Source organism: Choloepus didactylus, chromosome 3, assembly GCF_015220235.1.
Source record: "Choloepus didactylus isolate mChoDid1 chromosome 3, mChoDid1.pri, whole genome shotgun sequence".
In the NCBI taxonomy this organism is placed as follows: domain Eukaryota; kingdom Metazoa; phylum Chordata; class Mammalia; order Pilosa; family Megalonychidae; genus Choloepus; species Choloepus didactylus.
Genome location: NC_051309.1, coordinates 42173076 through 42194145, shown reverse-complemented (window position 1 = coordinate 42194145; position 21070 = coordinate 42173076). Strand labels below are relative to the sequence as shown.

Below are 21070 nucleotides of genomic sequence, written 5' to 3'. Positions count from 1 at the left end.
GAGACGGGCATAGAAGGAAAACAACACGAGAAGCTCCAAAGTAAAAGCAGAGGATTTTTGGAGTTCTGGTGAACACAGAAAGGGGAAGGGCGGAGATCAGGCCTTGAGGCGCATATGCAAATCCCGAAGCAAGGCTGATCTCTCTGCCCAGGGCACCTTTCCTTAATGGCCCTGGTTGCTTTGTCTATTAGCATTTCAATAACCCATTAGATCTCTGAGGAGGGCCGTTTTTTTTTTTTTTTTTAAATCCTTTTTGCTTTTTCTAAAACAATTACTCTAAGAAGCTCAATACAGAAAGCTTCAAAGAATTGAAATTTGGGCACGTCAAGTCAAGAGCAGAAATAAGAGAGCTCTGAGACAAAAGGCAATAATCCAGTGGCTGAGAAAACTCACTAAACAACACAACTTCCCAAGAAAAGGGGGGTGTCCGCTCACAGCCACCATCCTGGTGGACAGGAAACACTCCTGCCCATCGCCAGCCCCATAGCCCAGAGCTGCCCCAGACAACCCAGTGTGATGGAAGTGCTTCAAATAACAGGCACACACCACAAAACTGGGCGTGGACATTAGCCTTCCCTGCAACCTCAGCTGAATGTCCCAGAGCTGGGAAGGGGGAGCAGTGTGAATTAACAGAGCCCCATTCAGCCATCATTTGAGCAGACTGGGAGCCTCCCAACACAGCCCAGCAGCCCAGAACTGCCCTGGGGGGACGGCACTCACCTGTGACATAGCACAGTCATCCCTCAACAGAGGACCCGGGGTGCACAGCCTGGAAGAGGGGCCCACTTGCAAGTCTCAGGAGCCATACGCCAATACCAAAGACTTGTGGGTCAGTGGCAGAGACAAACTGTGGCAGGACTGAACTGAAGGATTAGACTATTGCAGTAGCTTTAAAACTCTAGGATCATCAGGGAGATTTGATTGTTAGGGCCACCCCCCCTCCCCGACTGCCCAGAAACACGCCCCACATACAGGGCAGGCAACACCAACTACACACGCAAGCTTGGGACACCAATTGGGCCCCACAAGTCTCACTCCCCCACTCACCAAAAAGGCTAAGCAGGGGAGATCTGGCTTGTGGAGAACAGGTGGCTCGTGGACGCCACCTGCTGGTTAGTTAGAGAAAGTGTACTCCACGAAGCTGTAGATCTGATAAATTAGAGATAAGGACTTCAACTGGTCTACAAACCCTAAAAGAACCCTATCAAGGACAGCAAATGCCACGAGGCCAAAAACAACAGAAAATTATAAAGCATATGAAAAAAACCAGACGATATGGATAACCCAAACCCAAGCACCCAAATCAAAAGACCAGAAGAGACACACCTAGAGCAGCTACTCAAAGAACTAAAGATGAACAATGAGACCCTAGTACGGGATATGAAGGAAATCAAGAAGACCCTAGAAGAGCATAAAGAAGACATTGCAAGACTAAATAAAAAAATGGATGATCTTATGGAAATTAAAGAAACTGTTGACCAAATTAAAAAGATTCTGGACACTCATAGTACAAGACTAGAGGAAGTTGAACAACGAATCAGTGACCTGGAAGATGACAGAATGGAAAATGAAAGCATAAAAGAAAGAATGGGGAAAAAAATTGAAAAACTTGAAATGGACCTCAGGGATATGATAGATAATATGAAGCGTCCGAATATAAGACTCATTGGTGTCCCAGAAGGGGAAGAAAAGGGTAAAGGTCTAGGAAGAGTATTCAAAGAAATTGTTGGGGAAAACTTCCCAAATCTTCTAAACAACATAAATACACAAATCATAAATGCTCAGCGAACTCCAAATAGAATAAATCCAAAAAAACCCACTCCGAGACATATACTGATCACACTGTCAAACATAGAAGAGAAGGAGCAAGTTCTGAAAGCAGCAAGAGAAAAGCAATTCACCACATACAAAGGAAACAGCATAAGACTAAGTAGTGACTACTCAGCAGCCACCATGGAGGCAAGAAGGCAGTGGCACGATAGATTTAAAATTCTGAGAGAGAGGAATTTCCAGCCAAGAATACTTTATCCAGCAAAGCTCTCCTTCAAATTTGAGGGAGAGCTTAAATTTTTCACAGACAAAGAAATGCTGAGAGAATTTGCTAACAAGAGACCTGCCCTACTGGAGATACTAAAGGGAGCCCTACAGACAGAGAAACAAAGACAGGACAGAGAGACTTGGAGAAAGGTTCAGTACTAAAGAGATTCGGTATGGGTACAATAAAGGATATTAATACAGAGAGGGAAAAATGTGGCAAACATAATCCAAAGGATAAGATGGCCGATTCAAGAAATGCCTTCACGGTTTTAACGTTGAATGTAAATGGATTAAACTCCCCAATTAAAAGATATAGATTCGCAGAATGGATCAAAAAAAATGAACCATCAATATGTTGCATACAAGAGACTCATCTTAGACACAGGGACACAAAGAAATTGAAAGTGAAAGGATGGAAAAAAATATTTCATGCAAGCTACAGCCAAAAGAAAGCAGGTGTAGCAATATTAATCTCAGATAAAATAGACTTCAAATGCAGGGATGTTTTGAGAGACAAAGAAGGCCACTACATACTAATAAAAGGGGCAATTCAGCAAGAAGAAATAACAATCGTAAATGTCTATGCACCCAATCAAGGTGCCACAAAATACATGAGAGAAACATTGGCAAAACTAAAGGAAGCAATTGATGTTTCCACAATAATTGTGGGAGACTTCAACACATCACTCTCTCCTATAGATAGATCAACCAGACAGAAGACCAATAAGGAAATTGAAAACCTAAACAATCTGATAAATGAATTAGATTTAACAGACATCTACAGGACATTACATCCCAAATCACCAGGATACACATACTTTTCTAGTGCTCACGGAACTTTCTCCAGAATAGATCATATGCTGGGACATAAAACAAGCCTCAATAAATTTAAAAAGATTGAAATCATTCAAAGCACATTCTCTGACCACAATGGAATACAATTAGAAGTCAATAACCATCAGAGACTTAGAAAATTCACAAATACCTGGAGGTTAAACAACACACTCCTAAACAATCAGTGGGTTAAAGAAGAAATAGCAAGAGAAATTGCTAAATATATAGAGACGAATGAAAATGAGAACACAACATACCAAAACCTATGGGATGCAGCAAAAGCAGTGCTAAGGGGGAAATTTATAGCACTAAACGCATATATTAAAAAGGAAGAAAGAGCCAAAATCAAAGAACTAATGGATCAACTGAAGAAGCTAGAAAATGAACAGCAAACCAATCCTAAACCAAGTACAAGAAAAGAAATAACAAGGATTAAAGCAGAAATAAATGACATAGAGAACAAAAAAACAATAGAAAGGATAAATATCACCAAAAGTTGGTTCTTTGAGAAGATCAACAAGATTGACAAGCCCCTAGCTAGACTGACAAAATCAAAAAGAGAGAAGACCCATATAAACAAAATAATGAATGAAAAAGGTGACATAACTGCAGATCCTGAAGAAATTAAAAAAATTATAAGAGGATATTATGAACAACTGTATGGCAACAAACTGGATAATGTAGAAGAAATGGACAATTTCCTGGAAACATATGAACAACCTAGACTGACCAGAGAAGAAATAGAAGACCTCAACCAACCCATCACAAGCAAAGAGATCCAATCAGTCATCAAAAATCTTCCCACAAATAAATGCCCAGGGCCAGATGGCTTCACAGGGGAATTCTACCAAACTTTCCAGAAAGAACTGACACCAATCTTACTCAAACTCTTTCAAAACATTGAAAAAAATGGAACACTACCTAACTCATTTTATGAAGCTAACATCAATCTAATACCAAAACCAGGCAAAGATGCTACAAAAAAGGAAAACTACCGGCCAATCTCCCTAATGAATATAGATGCAAAAATCCTCAACAAAATACTTGCAAATCGAATCCAAAGACACATTAAAAAAATCATACACCATGACCAAGTGGGGTTCATTCCAGGCATGCAAGGATGGTTCAACATCAGAAAAACAATCAATGTATTACAACACATTAAAAACTCGAAAGGGAAAAATCAATTGATCATCTCAATAGATGCTGAAAAAGCATTTGACAAAATCCAACATCCCTTTTTGATAAAAACACTTCAAAAGGTAGGAATTGAAGGAAACTTCCTCAACATGATAAAGAGCATATATGAAAAACCCACAGCCAGCATAGTACTCAATGGTGAGAGACTGAAAGCCTTCCCTCTAAGATCAGGAACAAGACAAGGATGCCCGCTGTCACCACTGTTATTCAACATTGTGCTGGAAGTGCTAGCCAGGGCAATCCGGCAAGACAAAGAAATAAAAGGCATCCAAATTGGAAAAGAAGAAGTAAAACTGTCATTGTTTGCAGATGATATGATCTTATATCTAGAAAACCCTGAGAAATCAACGATACACCTACTAGAGCTAATAAACAAATTTAGCAAAGTAGCGGGATACAAGATTAATGCACATAAGTCAGTAATGTTTCTATATGCTAGAAATGAACAAACTGAAGAGACACTCAAGAAAAAGATACCATTTTCAATAGCAACTAAAAAAATCAAGTACCTAGGAATCAACTTAACCAAAGATGTAAAAGACCTATACAAAGAAAACTACATAACTCTACTAAAAGAAATAGAAGGGGACCTTAAAAGATGGAAAAATATTCCATGTTCATGGATAGGAAGGCTAAATGTCATTAAGATGTCAATTCTACCCAAACTCATCTACAGATTCAATGCAATCCCAATCAAAATTCCAACAACCTACTTTGCAGACTTGGAAAAGCTAGTTATCAAATTTATTTGGAAAGGGAAGATGCCTCGAATTGCTAAAGACACTCTAAAAAAGAAAAACGAAGTGGGAGGACTTACACTCCCTGACTTTGAAGCTTATTATAAAGCCACAGTTGCCAAGACAGCATGGTACTGGCACAAAGATAGACATATAGATCAATGGAATCGAATTGAGAATTCAGAGATAGACCCTCAGATCTATGGCCGACTGATCTTTGATAAGGCCCCCAAAGTCACCGAACTGAGCCATAATGGTCTTTTCAACAAATGGGGCTGGGAGAGTTGGATATCCATATCCAAAAGAATGAAAGAGGACCCCTACCTCACCCCCTACACAAAAATTAACTCAAAATGGACCAAAGATCTCAATATAAAAGAAAGTACCATAAAACTCCTAGAAGATAATGTAGGAAAACATCTTCAAGACCTTGTATTAGGAGGCCACTTCCTAGACTTTACACCCAAAGCACAAGCAACAAAAGAGAAAATAGATAAATGGGAACTCCTCAAGCTTAGAAGTTTCTGCACCTCAAAGGAATTTCTCAAAAAGGTAAAGAGGCAGCCAACTCAATGGGAAAAAATTTTTGGAAACCATGTATCTGACAAAAGACTGATATCTTGCATATACAAAGAAATCCTACAACTCAATGACAATAGTACAGACAGCCCTATTATAAAATGGGCAAAAGATATGAAAAGACAGTTCTCTGAAGAGGAAATACAAATGGCCAAGAAACACATGAAAAAATGTTCAGCTTCACTAGCTATTAGAGAGATGCAAATTAAGACCACAATGAGATACCATCTAACACCGGTTAGAATGGCTGCCATTAAACAAACAGGAAACTACAAATGCTGGAGGGGATGTGGAGAAATTGGAACTCTTATTCATTGTTGGTGGGACTGTATAATGGTTCAGCCACTCTGGAAGTCAGTCTGGCAGTTCCTTAGAAAACTAGATATAGAGCTACCATTCGATCCAGCGATTGCACTCCTCGGTATATACCCGGAAGATCGGAAAGCAGTGACACGAACAGATATCTGCACGCCAATGTTCATAGCAGCATTATTCACAATTGCCAAGAGATGGAAACAACCCAAATGTCCTTCAACAGATGAGTGGATAAATAAAATGTGGTATATACACACGATGGAATACTACGCAGCAGTAAGAAGGAACGATCTGGTGAAACATATGACAACATGGATGAACCTTGAAGACATAATGCTGAGCGAAATAAGCCAGGCACAAAAAGAGAAATATTATATGCTACCACTAATGTGAACTTTGAAAAATGTAAAACAAATGGTTTATAATGTAGAATGTAGGGGAACTAGCAGTAGAGAGCAATTAAGGAAGGGGGAACAATAATCCAGGAAGAACAGATAAGCTATTTAACGTTCTGGGGATGCCCAGAAATGACTATGGTCTGTTAATTTCTGATGGTTGTAGTAGGAACAAGTTCACTGAAATGTTGCTATATTATGTAACTTTCTTGGAGTAAAGTAGGAACATGTTGGAAGTTAAGCAGTTATCTTAGGTTAGTTGTCTTTTTCTTACTCCCTTGCTATGGTCTCTTTGAAATGCTCTTTTATTGTATGTTTGTTTTCTTTTTAACTTTTTTTTTCATACAGGTGATTTGAAAAAAGAAGGGAAAGTTAAAAAAAAAAAAAAAGACAAACAAGGGGAAAAAAAAAAAAAAAAAAAAAAGATGTAGTGCCCCCTTGAGGAGCCTGTGGAGAATGCAGGGGTATTCGCCTACCCCACCTCCATGGTTGCTAACATGACCACAGACATAGGGGACTGGTGGTTTGATGGGTTGAGCCCTCTACCATAAGTTTTACCCTTGGGAAGACGGTTGCTGCAAAGGAGAGGCTAGGCCTCCCTGTATTTGTGCCTAAGAGTCTCCTCCTGAATGCCTCTTTGTTGCTCAGATGTGGCCCTCTCTCTCTGGCTAAGCCAACTTGAAAGGTGAAATCACTGCCCTCCCCCCTACGTGGGATCAGACACCCAGGGAAGTGAATCTCCCTGGCAACGTGGAATATGACTCCCAGGGAGGAATGTAGACCTGGCACCGTGGGACGGAGAACATCTTCTTGACCAAAAGGGGGATGTGAAAGGAAATGAAATAAGCTTCAGTGGCAGAGAGATTCCAAAAGGAGCCGAGAGGTCACTCTGGTGGGCACTCTTATGCACACTTTAGACAACCCTTTTTAGGTTCTAAAGAATTGGGGTAGCTGGTGGTGGATACCTGAAACTATCAAACTACAACCCAGAACCCATGAATCTCGAAGACAGTTGTATAAAAATGTAGCTTATGAGGGGTGACAATGGGATTGGGAAAGCCATAAGGACCAAACACCACTTTGTCTAGTTTATGGATGGATGTGTAGAAAAGTAGGGGAGGGAAACAGACAGACAAAGGTACCCAGTGTTCTTTTTTACTTCAATTGCTCTTTTTCACTCTAATTATTATTCTTGTTATTTTTGTGTGTGTGCTAATGAAGGTGTCAGGGATTGATTTAGGTGATGAATGTACAACTATGTAATGGTACTGTAAACAATCGAAAGTACAATTTGTTTTGTATGACTGCGTGGTATGTGAATATATCTCAATAAAATGATGATTAAAAAAAAACAAAAAAAAAAAAAAAAAAAAAAAAACAAAACAAAAAAAAAAGTGAACAGAGTAAAATAAAAAAAAAAAAAAAAAAAAAAAAGGAATGAGTACTTTGGACAAGGTTTTATGGTTTCTTATTAAGTTTTTGTACATCTACCCTGTAACCTAGCAACTCCATATAATTTTCTAAACAATGTTTAAGAATTGATCGTAGCAGCTTTATTCACAATAGCTCTAAACTGACAAATGGATAAGTAATCAATGGTCTATTAATATAGAATGGAACAGTGTACAACAATAAAAAACAAACTACCCATAGATGCAATAACATTGGATGAATCTCACAGGTATTATGCTGAGCGAAAGAAGTTGGACCAAAAAAAAAAAATACATGCTGTATAACAGCATTTATGTGAAGTTCTAGAACAGGCAAAACTGATCTATGGTGAAAAAATCAGAATAGTAGTTGCCTCTGGGTGGCAGGGGTGCTGACTAGGAAGAGGACAAAGGAACTTTCTGGGACGATGGAGATATTCTTTATTTTGATAGGGTTGTGAATTACATGAGTGTATGCATCTGTCAAAAGTTATCCAATTGTCTAAAGATGTATGTATGTAAATTCTTCCTAAGAATGATTTTAAACAAATATTGTACTCTCCTTTGTAAGCTTTCTTTTCACAGTTGTTTGGTTTAGCAATTCTGAACTGCTCTCTGTGTATCCTAGGCTTAAGCAAATAAGAAAATATACTGTGGATATGGAACTGGGTTTGTCAGTACTAGAGAAAAGAGGTACAAATATGGAAACAGGGAAGGCTAATACACCCTAAGGTGTTGGACAGGAATTAGAGTATCACTATGAACACAGGTACACAAAAAATATGTATATGTGTGTGGATATCATCCATACATGCACACACAGACACAATCTGCATGTGTGTATTTCTTGGCTCGGTCTGACTGCTGGGAGGTCCTAAACACAGTGACACGCCAGCAGAATCAACTAGCATACCAAACACCCAGATTTGTTTCTCACATCCATTCTCCACGAACAGGCTCCTTGAAGAAAAGGCTGATTCCAAGGCAAGAAAGGGAAAGTAACAAAATGAGCCAGAAAGTTAGAAAGTGCTCAAAGCAAAACGGGATCTATTAAAAGGACACAGATGGGATTATAAGTATCAGTGCCGCACTGAAGGCAAACAGGTTCCAAAGTGGTTGTTTAAAGACCTGTAACCCACAGAATAGCACAACATAAATAAATGTTAGCATGATATAAGGTATGACAGTGGTACAAAGACTTAACAATAGAGTTGTATATGAAAAAACTACCCATTACATATTGTAGACTATATTTAATAGGAATATCTTACCAGTACAATACTAATACTAGGGATGAATAATTAGCTGCTAAGAGCTCTGGGATGTTTAATGTTATGATAATTGTTTACAGTTGAGAGTGATGATGATTGTACAACTAAGTGAAGATAATGTGAGAAACTTTATCTTGGGACAGAATATATGTTATGTGAAATTAGAACTCACTGCTTAATCAGGCCCTAGACTTGAGGTATGCTCTTTTGAAACTTAGGGCTCTAAATGGAAGGCTAAGCCCTCCTATAACTATGCCTAAAAGTCACCTCCAGAGTATCTCTCTTGTTGCTCAGATGTGGCCTTTCTCTAAGCCCAACTCTGCAAATAAATTCATTAACGCCCCCCCCCCGCCCCCCGCCGTGGGACATGACTCTCAGGGGGATGAATCTCCCTGGTTGACATGGGACATGACTCCCAGGAATGAGCCTGGCCCTGGCATTGAGGGATTGAAAATGCCTACTTGACTAAAAGGGGGAAAAGAAAGGTAACAAAGTAAGGTTACAGTGGCCAACAGATCTCAAATAGAATCTAGAGGCTATCCTGGAGGTTTCTCTTATGCAAGCTCCAGCTAGATATCCCAACGGCCACAGTATGCCATACCCTTATCAACAGTAGTTCTGAAATAACTAGGTCCTTATCTGAGATTCTATAAAAGTTTCACCCACTAAGTTTTCTCTCTCAGAAACTTAAATCCACCAGCGTGTTCCTATGCCAGACAACGCCTAAAACCCAGAGGCAACAGCTTCTTTAAGAACAACAGTCAGATGCAGCCCCTTTCCCTATATTGTCGACACCCCGTTTCAACATGAACAAGTTAGGGTGGTCACTGCCTACATACCCTAAAGGTGGAGAAAGTGATTAAACGAGAGGAACGGGTAGCAACAAACTACGGATTTAACAAAGGATTACAAAGACAAGGTAGGATTTAACAAAGGGTTACAAACACTGAAACTTTATATAAACATTTATATGTATTATTTTAGATGCTAGGGTATTAGAATAGCTAGAAGGAAATAACTGAAATGGTGGAACTGTAACATTCTTTGAAATTTGCTCTAAAGCTATTCATTGACATGCTTTGAAAGTTAGCACCTTTCTGTATACACGCTATATTTCACAATAAGGAAAAGAACTGAAACTGGAACTGTTTCCCATAACATTCTTTGAAATTTGCTCTCTTAACTACTTGTTACATCGTACTTTGAAAGTTATACTGTTAGGTATATATGTTATAAGTTCATAATAAAAAAGTGCATTAAAAAAAAGGAGCTAGTTTGAAGGAGCTCCAAATCTAGGATATTTTGAACATCAACAAATAGTGACGCATTGGCTCAGGGAGAGCGAGCAGCAAGCTAGGGCCCGGAGCGTGAGTGAGGGAGCCCAGCCGCCTGCCCACCTGCCTCTGTTGCCACCGCCGCCTCCACCTCCCCACCATAAGCAGGAGCCCCAGCAGGGCCTACACCCGGCCCCAGCCCCAGCCCCTCCCTCGCCCGCAGGCCGCGAGAGCATCGAGAGCGAGAGCAAGCACCGGGAGGAGGCGTCTGGCCTGAGTGAGCGCCGGTGCGCGCGGCCTGAGGGGAAGCCGCCTGCCTGCCCCCTTCACCTTCCCTTCTCTCCCCGCCCCGACTGCGGAGCACCACGTCGGCGCCCGCAGCCAGTCAGTACAAGGGAGCTCAACTCCAACCACGATGGGCCCACGAAAGAATGGCAGGAAGCAATGAACATATTGATGAAGTACAGACAGACAGACTTAATGAGCAAGCCAATGAGATTTTGAAAGTAGAACAGAAATACAATAAACTCAGCGAACCATTCTTTCAGAAGAGGTCAGAATTGATCGCCAAAATCCCCAATTTTTGGTAACAACATTTGTCAACCATCCCCAAGTGTCTGCACTGCTTGGGGAGGTGATGAAGAGGCACTGCATTATTTGACCAGAGTTGAAGTGACAGAATTTGAAAGTATGAAATCAGGTTACAGAATAGATTTTTATTTTGATGAAAATCCTTACTTAGAAAATAAAGTTCTTTCCAAAGAATTTCATCTGAATGAGAATGGTGATCCATCATCAAAGTCAACTGAAATCAAATGGAAATCTGGAAAGGACTTGACGAAACGTTCAAGTCAAACAGAATAAAGCCAGCAGGAAGAGGCAGCATGAGGAACCAGAAAGCTGCTTTACTGACCATTCTGACGCAGATGCAGATGGGTTAGGAGAGGTCATCAAAGATGATACTTGGCCAAATCCATTACAGTACTATTTGGTTCCTGATAACGGATGATGAAGAAGGGGAAGAAGGAGAAGAAGATGAAGAAGAAGAAAGACTGGAAGATACTGATGAAGAAGGGGATGAGGATGAAGGGGAAGAAGATGAAGATGATGATGAGAGAGAGAGGAGAGAAGGATGAAGGAGAAGATGACTAATAGAACACTGATGGATTCCAACGATCTCCAGACCCTGGGAGCAAGATGCAGTCTTTTTAATTTTTTCCCCTGCCTCTTGTGCTTGCCCTGTTTTTGAGATCTCTTTTCTCTCCTTTATACCATGGTTCTTAACTTATTTTGGGGGGAAATACCTTGTGCAGAATACAGTGGGAAAAGAATCTCTACCCATTTCTGTTCCAAATTCATTTTTATCCCCTCCTGTCTCAACAACAAAAAAAAAAACTTTATGGAATCAACACACCACCGTACTCTGTGGGAAAAAAGAAAAACCTCCTGCTTCCTTCGCTCTGCTGGAAGCTGGAGGCTGCTAGGCCCCTGTGTAGCAGTGCATAGAATTCTAGCCTTTTCCCTCCTTTCTCTGTATATTGAGCTCAGAGATTACACTGTCTATGTGAATATGGACAGTTAGCATTTACCAATATGTATCCATCTACTTTCTGTTGTTTAAAAAAAGGAAAAAACCTTTAACAAATGGGGTTATAGAAGGTCAACAAAGGGTGGGTTCGAGATGTTTGGATAGGTGAAGTGGGCATTTTGACAACATGGCTTCTCCTTTGGCATGTTTAATTGTGATGTTTAATGGACATCCTTGCAGTTTAAGATGATACTTCTAAAATAATAAAATTCTCTCCTAATGATGACTTATCCTGCCACTCAATGGGAGAATCAGCAGAACCTGTAGGATCTTATTTGGAATTGACATTTCTCTATTGTAATTTTGTTCCTGTTTATTTTTAAATTTTCTTTTTGTTTCACTGGAAAGGAAAGATGATGCTCAGTTTTAAACGTTAAAAGTGTGTAAGTTGCTTTGTTACAATAAAATTAAATGTGTACACACACAAAAATAGTAATGGATTATAACAGACAATGAATAAAATACAAATCCTGAGTCCATATTGAATAAATAATTAATGTGGGAGAAGGAAAGCCCTTCCTTAGAATAGAATGTGGAAAATGGAGTAAGAAAATCATCAATGGGAGAGAAACTAAGATGGCGGCTAGGTGAGACAGGGCAAAAAAACACCTCCGTGAAAAACACTAGATAAAAACCAGAAAGTCACCCAGAATACTGGTTACAGTGATGCGCCAGCCTGATGAAGTCTGCTAGTTCCACAGGGGCCATATGCTTGGTGAAACCGGGAGTCTGAATTCTGAAACGAGTAAGCTGGCTGGAAGACCAGCAGCCGTGCGGTGGTGGGGAAGCCAGGGTTTGGCGTTTGGAGACCAACGGGCTCTTTTAAAAAAAAAAAAAGGGAAAAACCCAGGAGCAGCTGCAGTTGCTATAGTGGGAACCATGCAGTAAAACACAGCAAGAGGGGGCTGGGCCGGCCTCTCGGTGTCTGGCCTGGAAGATAGTCCGCTGCAGATACCCTTGGGGCTGGGGGAACAGAGGGGAGAGCCGGAAGCAGAAAGAAACCCCACGGTTAGCAGCTGGCTCCCCGGAGGGCTGGATAAACTCCTGCCCGGGGCCGTGCCCACAGCCCAGAGCCCCACCTGTTGTCCCGGAGCTGGGAAGGAGGAACTGTGCGAGGAGTGGGGTGTGGAGATGCCCCGTTCGGCCATCTTTGCATCAGGCTGAAAGCCCCTCAGCACGGCCCGGCGGCATGGGGCTTCCCTTGAGGGACAGCGCACACTGGTGATGTAGCAAGGCATTCCCTTGGCAGAGGTCCTGGAGGATCGCGGCTGGGCGGGGGAACCCACTCGGAGAACCCAGGGACACTATGCCAAGTCCCGTGGTTTGTGGGACAGCGAGAGAGAGGGTCTGGGGCTGAACTGAAATGAAGGCTTAGACTCTTGCGGCAGCCTTGAATCTCCGGGAACCTGGGGGATTTGAATATTAAAGCTGTCCTTCCTCCCTGGCCACCTGTACACACGCCCCACATTCAGGGTGGACGGCTCCAGCAACACACCCAAACTGAGTTCTCCAACTGAACCCCACAAGAATCATTTCCCCACACACCGCAGGGACAAGGTGGAGAACTGACTTGAGGGGTATAGGTGCCTCACAGACGCCATCTGCTGGTTAGTTAGAGAAAGTTCACGCCACCAAACTGTGTTTCTGAAAAATCAGATAGGTATTTTTTTTTTTATAACTTGAAAGAACCTTATCAAGCAAAGCAAATGCCAAGAAGCCAAAAACAACAGAAAATCTTAATGCATACGATAAAACCAGACAATATGGAGAATCCAACTCCAAACACACAAATCAAGATATCAGAAGAGACACAGTACCTTGCACAATTAATCAAAGACCTACAATCGAGGAACGAAAACATGGCAAAGGATTTAAAGGACATCAAGAAGACCATGGCCCAGGATATAAGCTACATGAAGAAGACCCTAGAAGAGCATAAAGAAGACATAGCAAGAGTAAATAAAAAAACAGAAGATCTCATGGAAATAAAAGAAACTGTTGGCCAAATTAAAAAGACTCTGGATATTCACAATACAAGACTAGAGGAAGCTGAACAATGTCTCAGTGTTCTAGAAGTCCACAGAACAGAAAATGAAAGAACAAAAGAAAGAATGGAGAAAAAAATCGAAATGGATCTCAGGGATACGATAGATAAAATAAAATGTCCAAACTTAAGACTCATTGGTGTCCCAGAAAGGGAAGAGAAGGGTAAAGGTCTAGAAAGAGTATTCAAAGAAATTGTTGGGGAAAAGTTCCCCAACCTTCTACACAATATAAATACACAAAACATAAATGCCCAGCAAACTCCAAATAGAATAAATCCAAATAAACGCACTCCGAGACATATTCTGATCAGACTCTCAAATACTGAAGAGAAGGAGCAAGTTCTGAAAGCAGCAAGAGAAAAGCAATTCACCACATACAAAGGAAACAACATAAGACTAAGTTGTGACTACTCAGCGGCCACCATGGAGGCGAGAAGGCAGTGGCATGACATATTTAAAATTCTGAGAGAGAAAAATTTCCAGCCAAGAATACTTTATCCAGCAAAACTCTCCTTCAAATTTGAAGGAGAGCTTAAATTTTTCACAGACAAACAAATGCTGAGAGACTTTGCCAATAAAACACCTGCCCTACTTCAGATACTAAAGGGAGCCCTACCAACAGAGAAACAAAGAAAGGAGAAAGAGATATAGAGAATTTTAACAGACATATGTAGTACCTTACATCCCAAATCACCAGGACACTCATTTTTCTCTGTGATCACGGATCTTTCTCCAGAAGGGACCATAAGCTGGGACATAAAACAAGTCTCAAGAAATTAAAAAAAAAAAAAAAAATTGAATATACTCAAAGCACATTCTCCAACCATAATGGAATACAAATAGAAGTTAATAATTTTTGAACTGTATGTAACTCCACTATTTACTTCCTACATGATATAAAATACACAAACTCTAATGACAAATCAGTGGTTTTGAACTCAATGTAAAATATATAATGTTAGACAACTATATAAAGGTGGGGGAATGAAGGAGTATAGGAACATAGTTTATGTGTCCTATTGAATGAAGGTGGTATCAAAGAAAAACAAGATTGATGTGGATTTAAGAGGTTAATTTTAAGCCCCACAGTAAACACAAAGAAATTATCAGAGAATATAACCATAGAGATGAAAAGTAGAGTTTGGGTTAAGAGAAATGGGGGAAGGGGCAATGGGGAGTTAGGAAATGAGTGTAGAGTTGCTGTTTGAGGTGAAGGGAATTTTCTAGTAATGGATGGTGGGAAAGAGCATTACAACATTCTAAATGTGATTAATCCCACTAATGGAAGGCTAGGGAGGGGGTGGAATGGGAAGATTTAAGCTTTATATATGTTTCCACAATTGGCGGAAAAAAAAAACAGTCTAAATAGATGACAATTGAATGCCAAGGATGAACTTGGATGGGATTGGAGGATAGAGGACAGGTGGCTCAAAGGGACACAGCTGAGACATAAGGAGAAGGAAATATAGAATGTAAGTTTTGTATCATTGTTGAATCTCTTGTACTTCTTAGCTGCGCTTAATGGGATTGTATAAAAGAATGGTCTTGTTCACTGGAAGTGTATATGTGAATTACAGTGTATGTTCAAGGATGTATGCAGCTAGCTCTCATATGTTCAGAAGACAGAGCAATAGATGTTGGATGATAGGGAGGGAAAGAAATAGCAATGTGACAGCATGTTAAAGTTGGTGGATTGAGCTGTCGGGAGAGGGGGGTCAGGGTATGATGGAATTCTGTGTATGGGGTTAGTATTGTTTTTGCAACTGTTCCTATAACTTTGAATTTATTTCAAAATTAAAAAAAAAAAAATGGATGCCAAAACTAGTAGATCAAAACTGGATGGAGGGACAGAATATTTGCATTATCTCTAAATATCTCCCCAGAAGTTACTTATAAATTACAAAGGAAAAAAGAATAAACAGTGGATAACCTGGCTGATACCACCTTAACCAAGTAATCAAAGTTATCATCAATATTAGGAGAGACTGACATCATGTGCTTCCTGATCTGATCTGATACTTGGAAAGGGACCCATCAGCACTTCTGTGCATTGCTGGCAGAAGTGCTTAACCAGAATCTAATCATGAGAAACCACCAAACTCAAATTGAGAGGCAATCTACAAAATAAATGGCCTGTACTCTTCAAGTATGTTGAGATCAATAAAGACAAAGAATGTAAAAAAATGTTTAATAAAAAAATAAGGAGAAAGACCCAAGAAGCACTCAGAGAAATTACTGCTTAGGAAGAAAAAACATGCTGGCTGTCTATTTAAGGACATAGGGTGAATTGTATGGTGTGTCAATTATATCTCAATAAAACTGTTACAGAAAAAGGACACACCATAAGAGAGAAGTCCTTTACCTGAAGTCCTAATTGTCACAAAATATTATCAGGTGAAATCTTACTGACTTGGACTAATACAGAAGGGAGAAGCTCAGTTTGACTTAATGGTGAAAGTCTGAGTAATAGTGTACTTTAAAAGAAATAATTTTTAAGACTTTCAAATTGTGAATATTATAGACGGCTTATGGATACCAACAAGAGGTAAGTTAATAACAAGAGGATACCACTAGTAATGCATCATAAAGTCCGTTGGAATTAAAAAACTGTTTATATCCCAAATTTGAAACCATATTGATATAATCTGTTTTCTTGAGTTACTATTAGTAATATACTAGACTGGATTCTACTTGATCATAGGTAAGACTAAATACTCATAATGAAGGTATTATTTTAACCTTATAGTATGGGGATCACATATTTATATCTGATTTATAAGTTCTAAATAAGGTAGACTCAATTTGATAATATTGTTTAGAGACATGACTAACAGGTAATATGACTGATAATTTTATCAAATGAGAACCTTAAATACATCTAAATGAGAGTCATCTTTCAAAGGCCATATATTTTTTCTATGATCCTGCTATTGCTCAAAACATTTTTAGAACCCTTCTTTTAGAACTGCCATCAGAACCAAAGCTCAATATCCTGAATGGTGGCAAATTTTATCTTCAAAAGGAGATTTTGATTTTTTGAAACAAATCTTCAGTTATGCCTTCATTACCCAAATATTTATTGAGTGCAAAGCACTGTACAAGGATTTTTACTGAGTATCGATTGTACGCCAGGTCCTGTCTCGGTAATGGGAATACAGCAATGAATATATGGACATGGTCCCTACTTTCTATGGCCCCTGGGGAATGGGTGGTGGGCAACAGGGTTGCAACAAGTAAACACATGAACAAGGTAACTCCAGAGGGTGATGAGTGCAGTGCAAGAAACCAGGTCGAAGAGAAAGAGTGACTGGGAGGGCTACTTTGGTTTGGCTGTTACAATTTCTTGGAAGCGGTGGCATCTAAGCTAGTTATTTGAAATAATGAGAAAGAGCCAGACTAGCAAAAGACATAGGGGCAGAGTCTGTTTCAGGTGGAAGTAACAGGAAATATAAAAACTAGAGAAGGAATGAGCTTGGAATGTTCAAGGACCAGCAAAAAGCTCAGTGGGGCTGCAGCTTAGTGAGTGAGGGGAGTTACTGGAGATGAGGCAGGAAGAGGTGGCTGCATCTGCTTACAGAGACTGTGTAGGCTCTTTGTATTTTTTTTGCAAGTGTAAGAAAAAGCCACTGAAGAGTTTAGGAAGGGAACATGGTATGCTGGAGGCAGGCTGAGAGGTCTTGCTGATGGACTGGATGTTGGGAGTGTGGATAAGATGACTCAAGGATAGTATCTAGGTTTCTGTCCTGAGCAGCTGGTTGGATGGAGCTGCTGTTTACTGTGGTAGGAAGACTGCAGGAGAGCAGGCTGTGGGAGGAACGTGGAGTTCTGTTTTAACATGGCTATGCTTGAGATGCTGTCAGGGACTATGTCCAGTGTTGATTCTCCTCTTTCCCTTTTAGTAAAAGAATCTCCTGGGTCTGGGGAGGGCATTTGGCTTCCCAGCTAAAGGTTATTTCCCTGCCTCCCTGGACTACATTCTTGCCAATACAGAAGGTGTGGCTTCAGTGTGACAAAAAATGAGAATAGGAAAGAAAAAGAAATGGGGATTCTTCAAATCACTGAAAGCCAAGATACTTACAAATTCTCCTAGATCATATCACAGAACCTAAAAATACTCCCATTTTTTATTAACCAGCTCTAGTTTTAATGGCCTGATTAAACACAAGCACACATGATTTGATAACACACGTTCTAGTTTGGAATTCATAATGCTGCTTGGCCAACTGAGGTTTTCCACTATGGAAACTGTACTACCTGCATTTTTTTTTTAAATACCTCAAGGTCTGTCATCACATTGCTCAAATGTGACAGTTTACATGATGAGTAAAAAGGAGTCCAGCCAGTACAAAATTTAAAGTGTGTGCGCTGTGGACCCTTGTGCCCTGGCAGGGTGAGTGGATGAGGTGACACTTACCTGCACATGCTACTCACTGCTCTACTTCTGTTTGCAGGTACTGAGTACTGTCTGAAATCTTTTTCAGTTGAGCAAAGTTTAATCTTTCTGAACACATAGGACATGTGCTTTCCGTGTTTAACATGCTGTATGGAGGAGGTAAATGAAGAGTAACTTAAATCTGTAACATTCCTTTATCTTTGGCTTCTCTAATGTGAAAAATAATACCTCAGCACATGTTCATCATGCAATTTAAGAATTAGAAATATTCAGTCTCAAGACTCCCTTTAAAGATAATGTTCTCAAAGGTCATAGGAGGTTCTTCCAAAAAGATAATTTGGGTCTTTAGGAATCTTTAAGAATGTGAACAAATAAACTTTGGCATAAAAGGGTGGCTGAATGCGAGGTCTAATTTTTGATAAATTTTTTGAGATTGAGTGAAATGATACTTACATCTTAAATTCTGAGTACAGGGCAGGGAAATCACAATGTGGGCACACTGTCCAATCATCTTTTAACATATGTCGACCCTGAAAACAGTATAGTTAAGAGTAAAATTAGCCTTTAGTTAAAAAACTACTATCATTCAATTAAAATAATTGGGTTGTAAATAAAATCCAGATCATTAAATTATAAAATTATTGATGTTTCACATAGGTGGTTAATTGACTAGAAAGAGACGGCATCCAAAGGACTAAGGCCAGATTTTCAAAAAATCAGATTCATATATAAAAAAAGAATCATCACTACTGAATGTATTTTCTTTTAAAATAAAACATTAACCCGACAATTAATAAAGAATCTGATATTTTAAAGTTTTCTAATAATAGGCCTTAATAATAAAATTAATAAAAATCCCACTTAAGTTCTACAGCATGTCAGGTATTAAATTAAGACTTATAATGTTATCTCATCAATCTGTGCTTTATCTCAATGAGGCAGGTATTGATACAGATGAACCTAAGGAGGTAAAGTAAACTGCACCAGGTTATGGAGCCAATAAATGGCAGAGAAAGGATTTGAGTACAGGATTGTATAATCCCCAGGCCTATGCTACACTGTCCTGCAGTGCCTTCTGGATTTTTTTGTGTGTGCGCTTTGAAGATACTTTATTAACTATGAAGTTATATGCTAAATGCTGTAGGAAATTTGAGGGATAAGAGTATTTCGGAAGTGAAGAATATGTTGACATATATCAATTATTCAAATAGGCTATACACACATATAACAAAAAAGGAATAACATTAAAGGAAACTTACCGTTGCGATGCAATATGGGATGTTATTTTTACATCCAGGGCAGAGGAGTTCACACTCTGGGAGAAGAAATTCACAGAATGGACAAGGTGTCGTGACCTCTTCTGTCTCGGATGTATCGGGCCTCCTGTGAGGAGGGATCATATGTCATTTAAAAACAATAACACTTCATTTCGTGTCTCATGGATAGCAGAGAGAACGCATGTTTTGAAAACTAGTAACATGTAACACACCTGCTTCTTCCTATTAGACTCTGAGGACAGAGGGGTATGGCTCACCTGCAGCCCTTTCCCCACCGGCCCCACTCCAGCTCCAGGGAGGAGGAAGAGTTATTAGGATGAGTCAGATTCCAGGGTATTACATGGGCCGTGTTTGTGAGCTGCTGGAGTTCCAACCGCATTAATGGCAGGAAATGTGGGTGGGTCTTGCTGTCTCCTCTCCTCCTGTGCCCCTGAAGTGGTGAGCTTACCTTTCTCCTCTTTCTCTTTTGTGTAACTGAAGTGGTAAAGGCTCTCTAGTGCTGTCCAATGGAACTTTCTGTGACAGTGGAAATGTTCCAATTCTGCTCTGTCCAATACGGTAGCCTCTAGCCTATGGCTTTTGATGAGCACTTGAGATATGGCTGGTGTGACTGAGGAATTGAATTTAAAATTTTAATTATTTTTAGGTAAATTTAAATAGCCACATGTGGCTGGTGGGTACCGTATGGGACAGCACAGTCTTAGACCACTCGTGTGGGAGAGAACACCTAGTATCCCTTCCACGTTTGAACCTAAGCCAGCAGGGCTGTAAGCTGGGGGTAAATGTGCTCTCTCGTTTTCTAGTTACTTTATCTTCACTTCACTCTCCAGGCTGGTGGGTGTATTGGATCAGAAGGATTTGGTCTCAAGCTCCTTAGACCTACCAGATTTTTAAAAAAGGGTTGTTTCCATGTAGCCCCATCCAGCTTGGCCCCAAGCTCCACTCTATCTAATGGCCTGCACATTAGCACCTACATTTTGAAAACTGTACTTGTGAGATGTGATCAGGTAGTAGGAAGAGCTGTCACTGCCTACCTGACCATTGCTTCAATCTTCTTTTTGTATTTCACATCTATCTTACTGCGGTACTCAGGCCTCATCAACATAGCCGCGAAGCTGAAAGCAGAGTTCTTCAGGCCTGCTCTGTGACACTCGATCACTGTCGATGTCAGGATCGGCACAATGTCTGCAACACAAATGACTCCCACGTTCAGGCAAATTGGCACGATTGTTCCTGGCTTAGTAGGAAAACAGGATCACATCTCTCTGAACTGTTTTTCTGGCAAAGAACCAGAAAATGACCTGTTTAACAAGGAAAGGGCACAGCAGTGGAGTCAGGCAAACTGCTCATCAAAATGTCTTTCCCTTGATTTTCCCATGTGTTCCTCTGTAAAAGCAGAATCTGCAACTCCCTTGAGGCAACACGTTCGTGTCTTTCCTCCCACAGCTCTGAGATATGTTTTTACATTTGACAGGACTGCTGATGAAATGACTGAGAGAGAGTGATAACTCTATGCACTAGCCTCTCTGTATGTGTCTAATTATTTCTTCAGGACAGATACCCAGAAGTCAAGTTTTGGCACAAAGAACATGACCTTTATGAAAATACTCTTACCATAAATTGCCAAACTGCTTTCTAGAAATGTCATACCAATTTCCATTCCCATTAGCACTTTGCCAGCATGGTATACACTTA

General features: G+C 40.1%; 1 protein-coding gene and 1 pseudogene across 3 annotated transcripts in view; one reads left to right on the top strand and one right to left on the bottom strand.

Annotated features, from left to right (window-relative positions):
* WDR19 (WD repeat domain 19) overlaps window positions 1-21070 on the bottom strand; it is a 180395-nt gene that overhangs the window by 14457 nt on the left and 144868 nt on the right. For all 3 annotated transcript variants that reach the window (XM_037829602.1, XM_037829601.1, XM_037829603.1), the window contains 4 exons: window positions 20410-20560; window positions 19358-19481; window positions 18552-18628; window positions 18120-18244 (listed from right to left, as the gene is read on the bottom strand). In XM_037829602.1, coding sequence (XP_037685530.1) covers window positions 18133-18244; window positions 18552-18628; window positions 19358-19481; window positions 20410-20560 — 464 coding nt within the window. In that variant the 3' untranslated portion in view covers window positions 18120-18132. The remainder of the gene's footprint in view (window positions 1-18119; window positions 18245-18551; window positions 18629-19357; window positions 19482-20409; window positions 20561-21070) is intronic.
* Window positions 10253-11224, top strand: LOC119529325 (annotated as a pseudogene).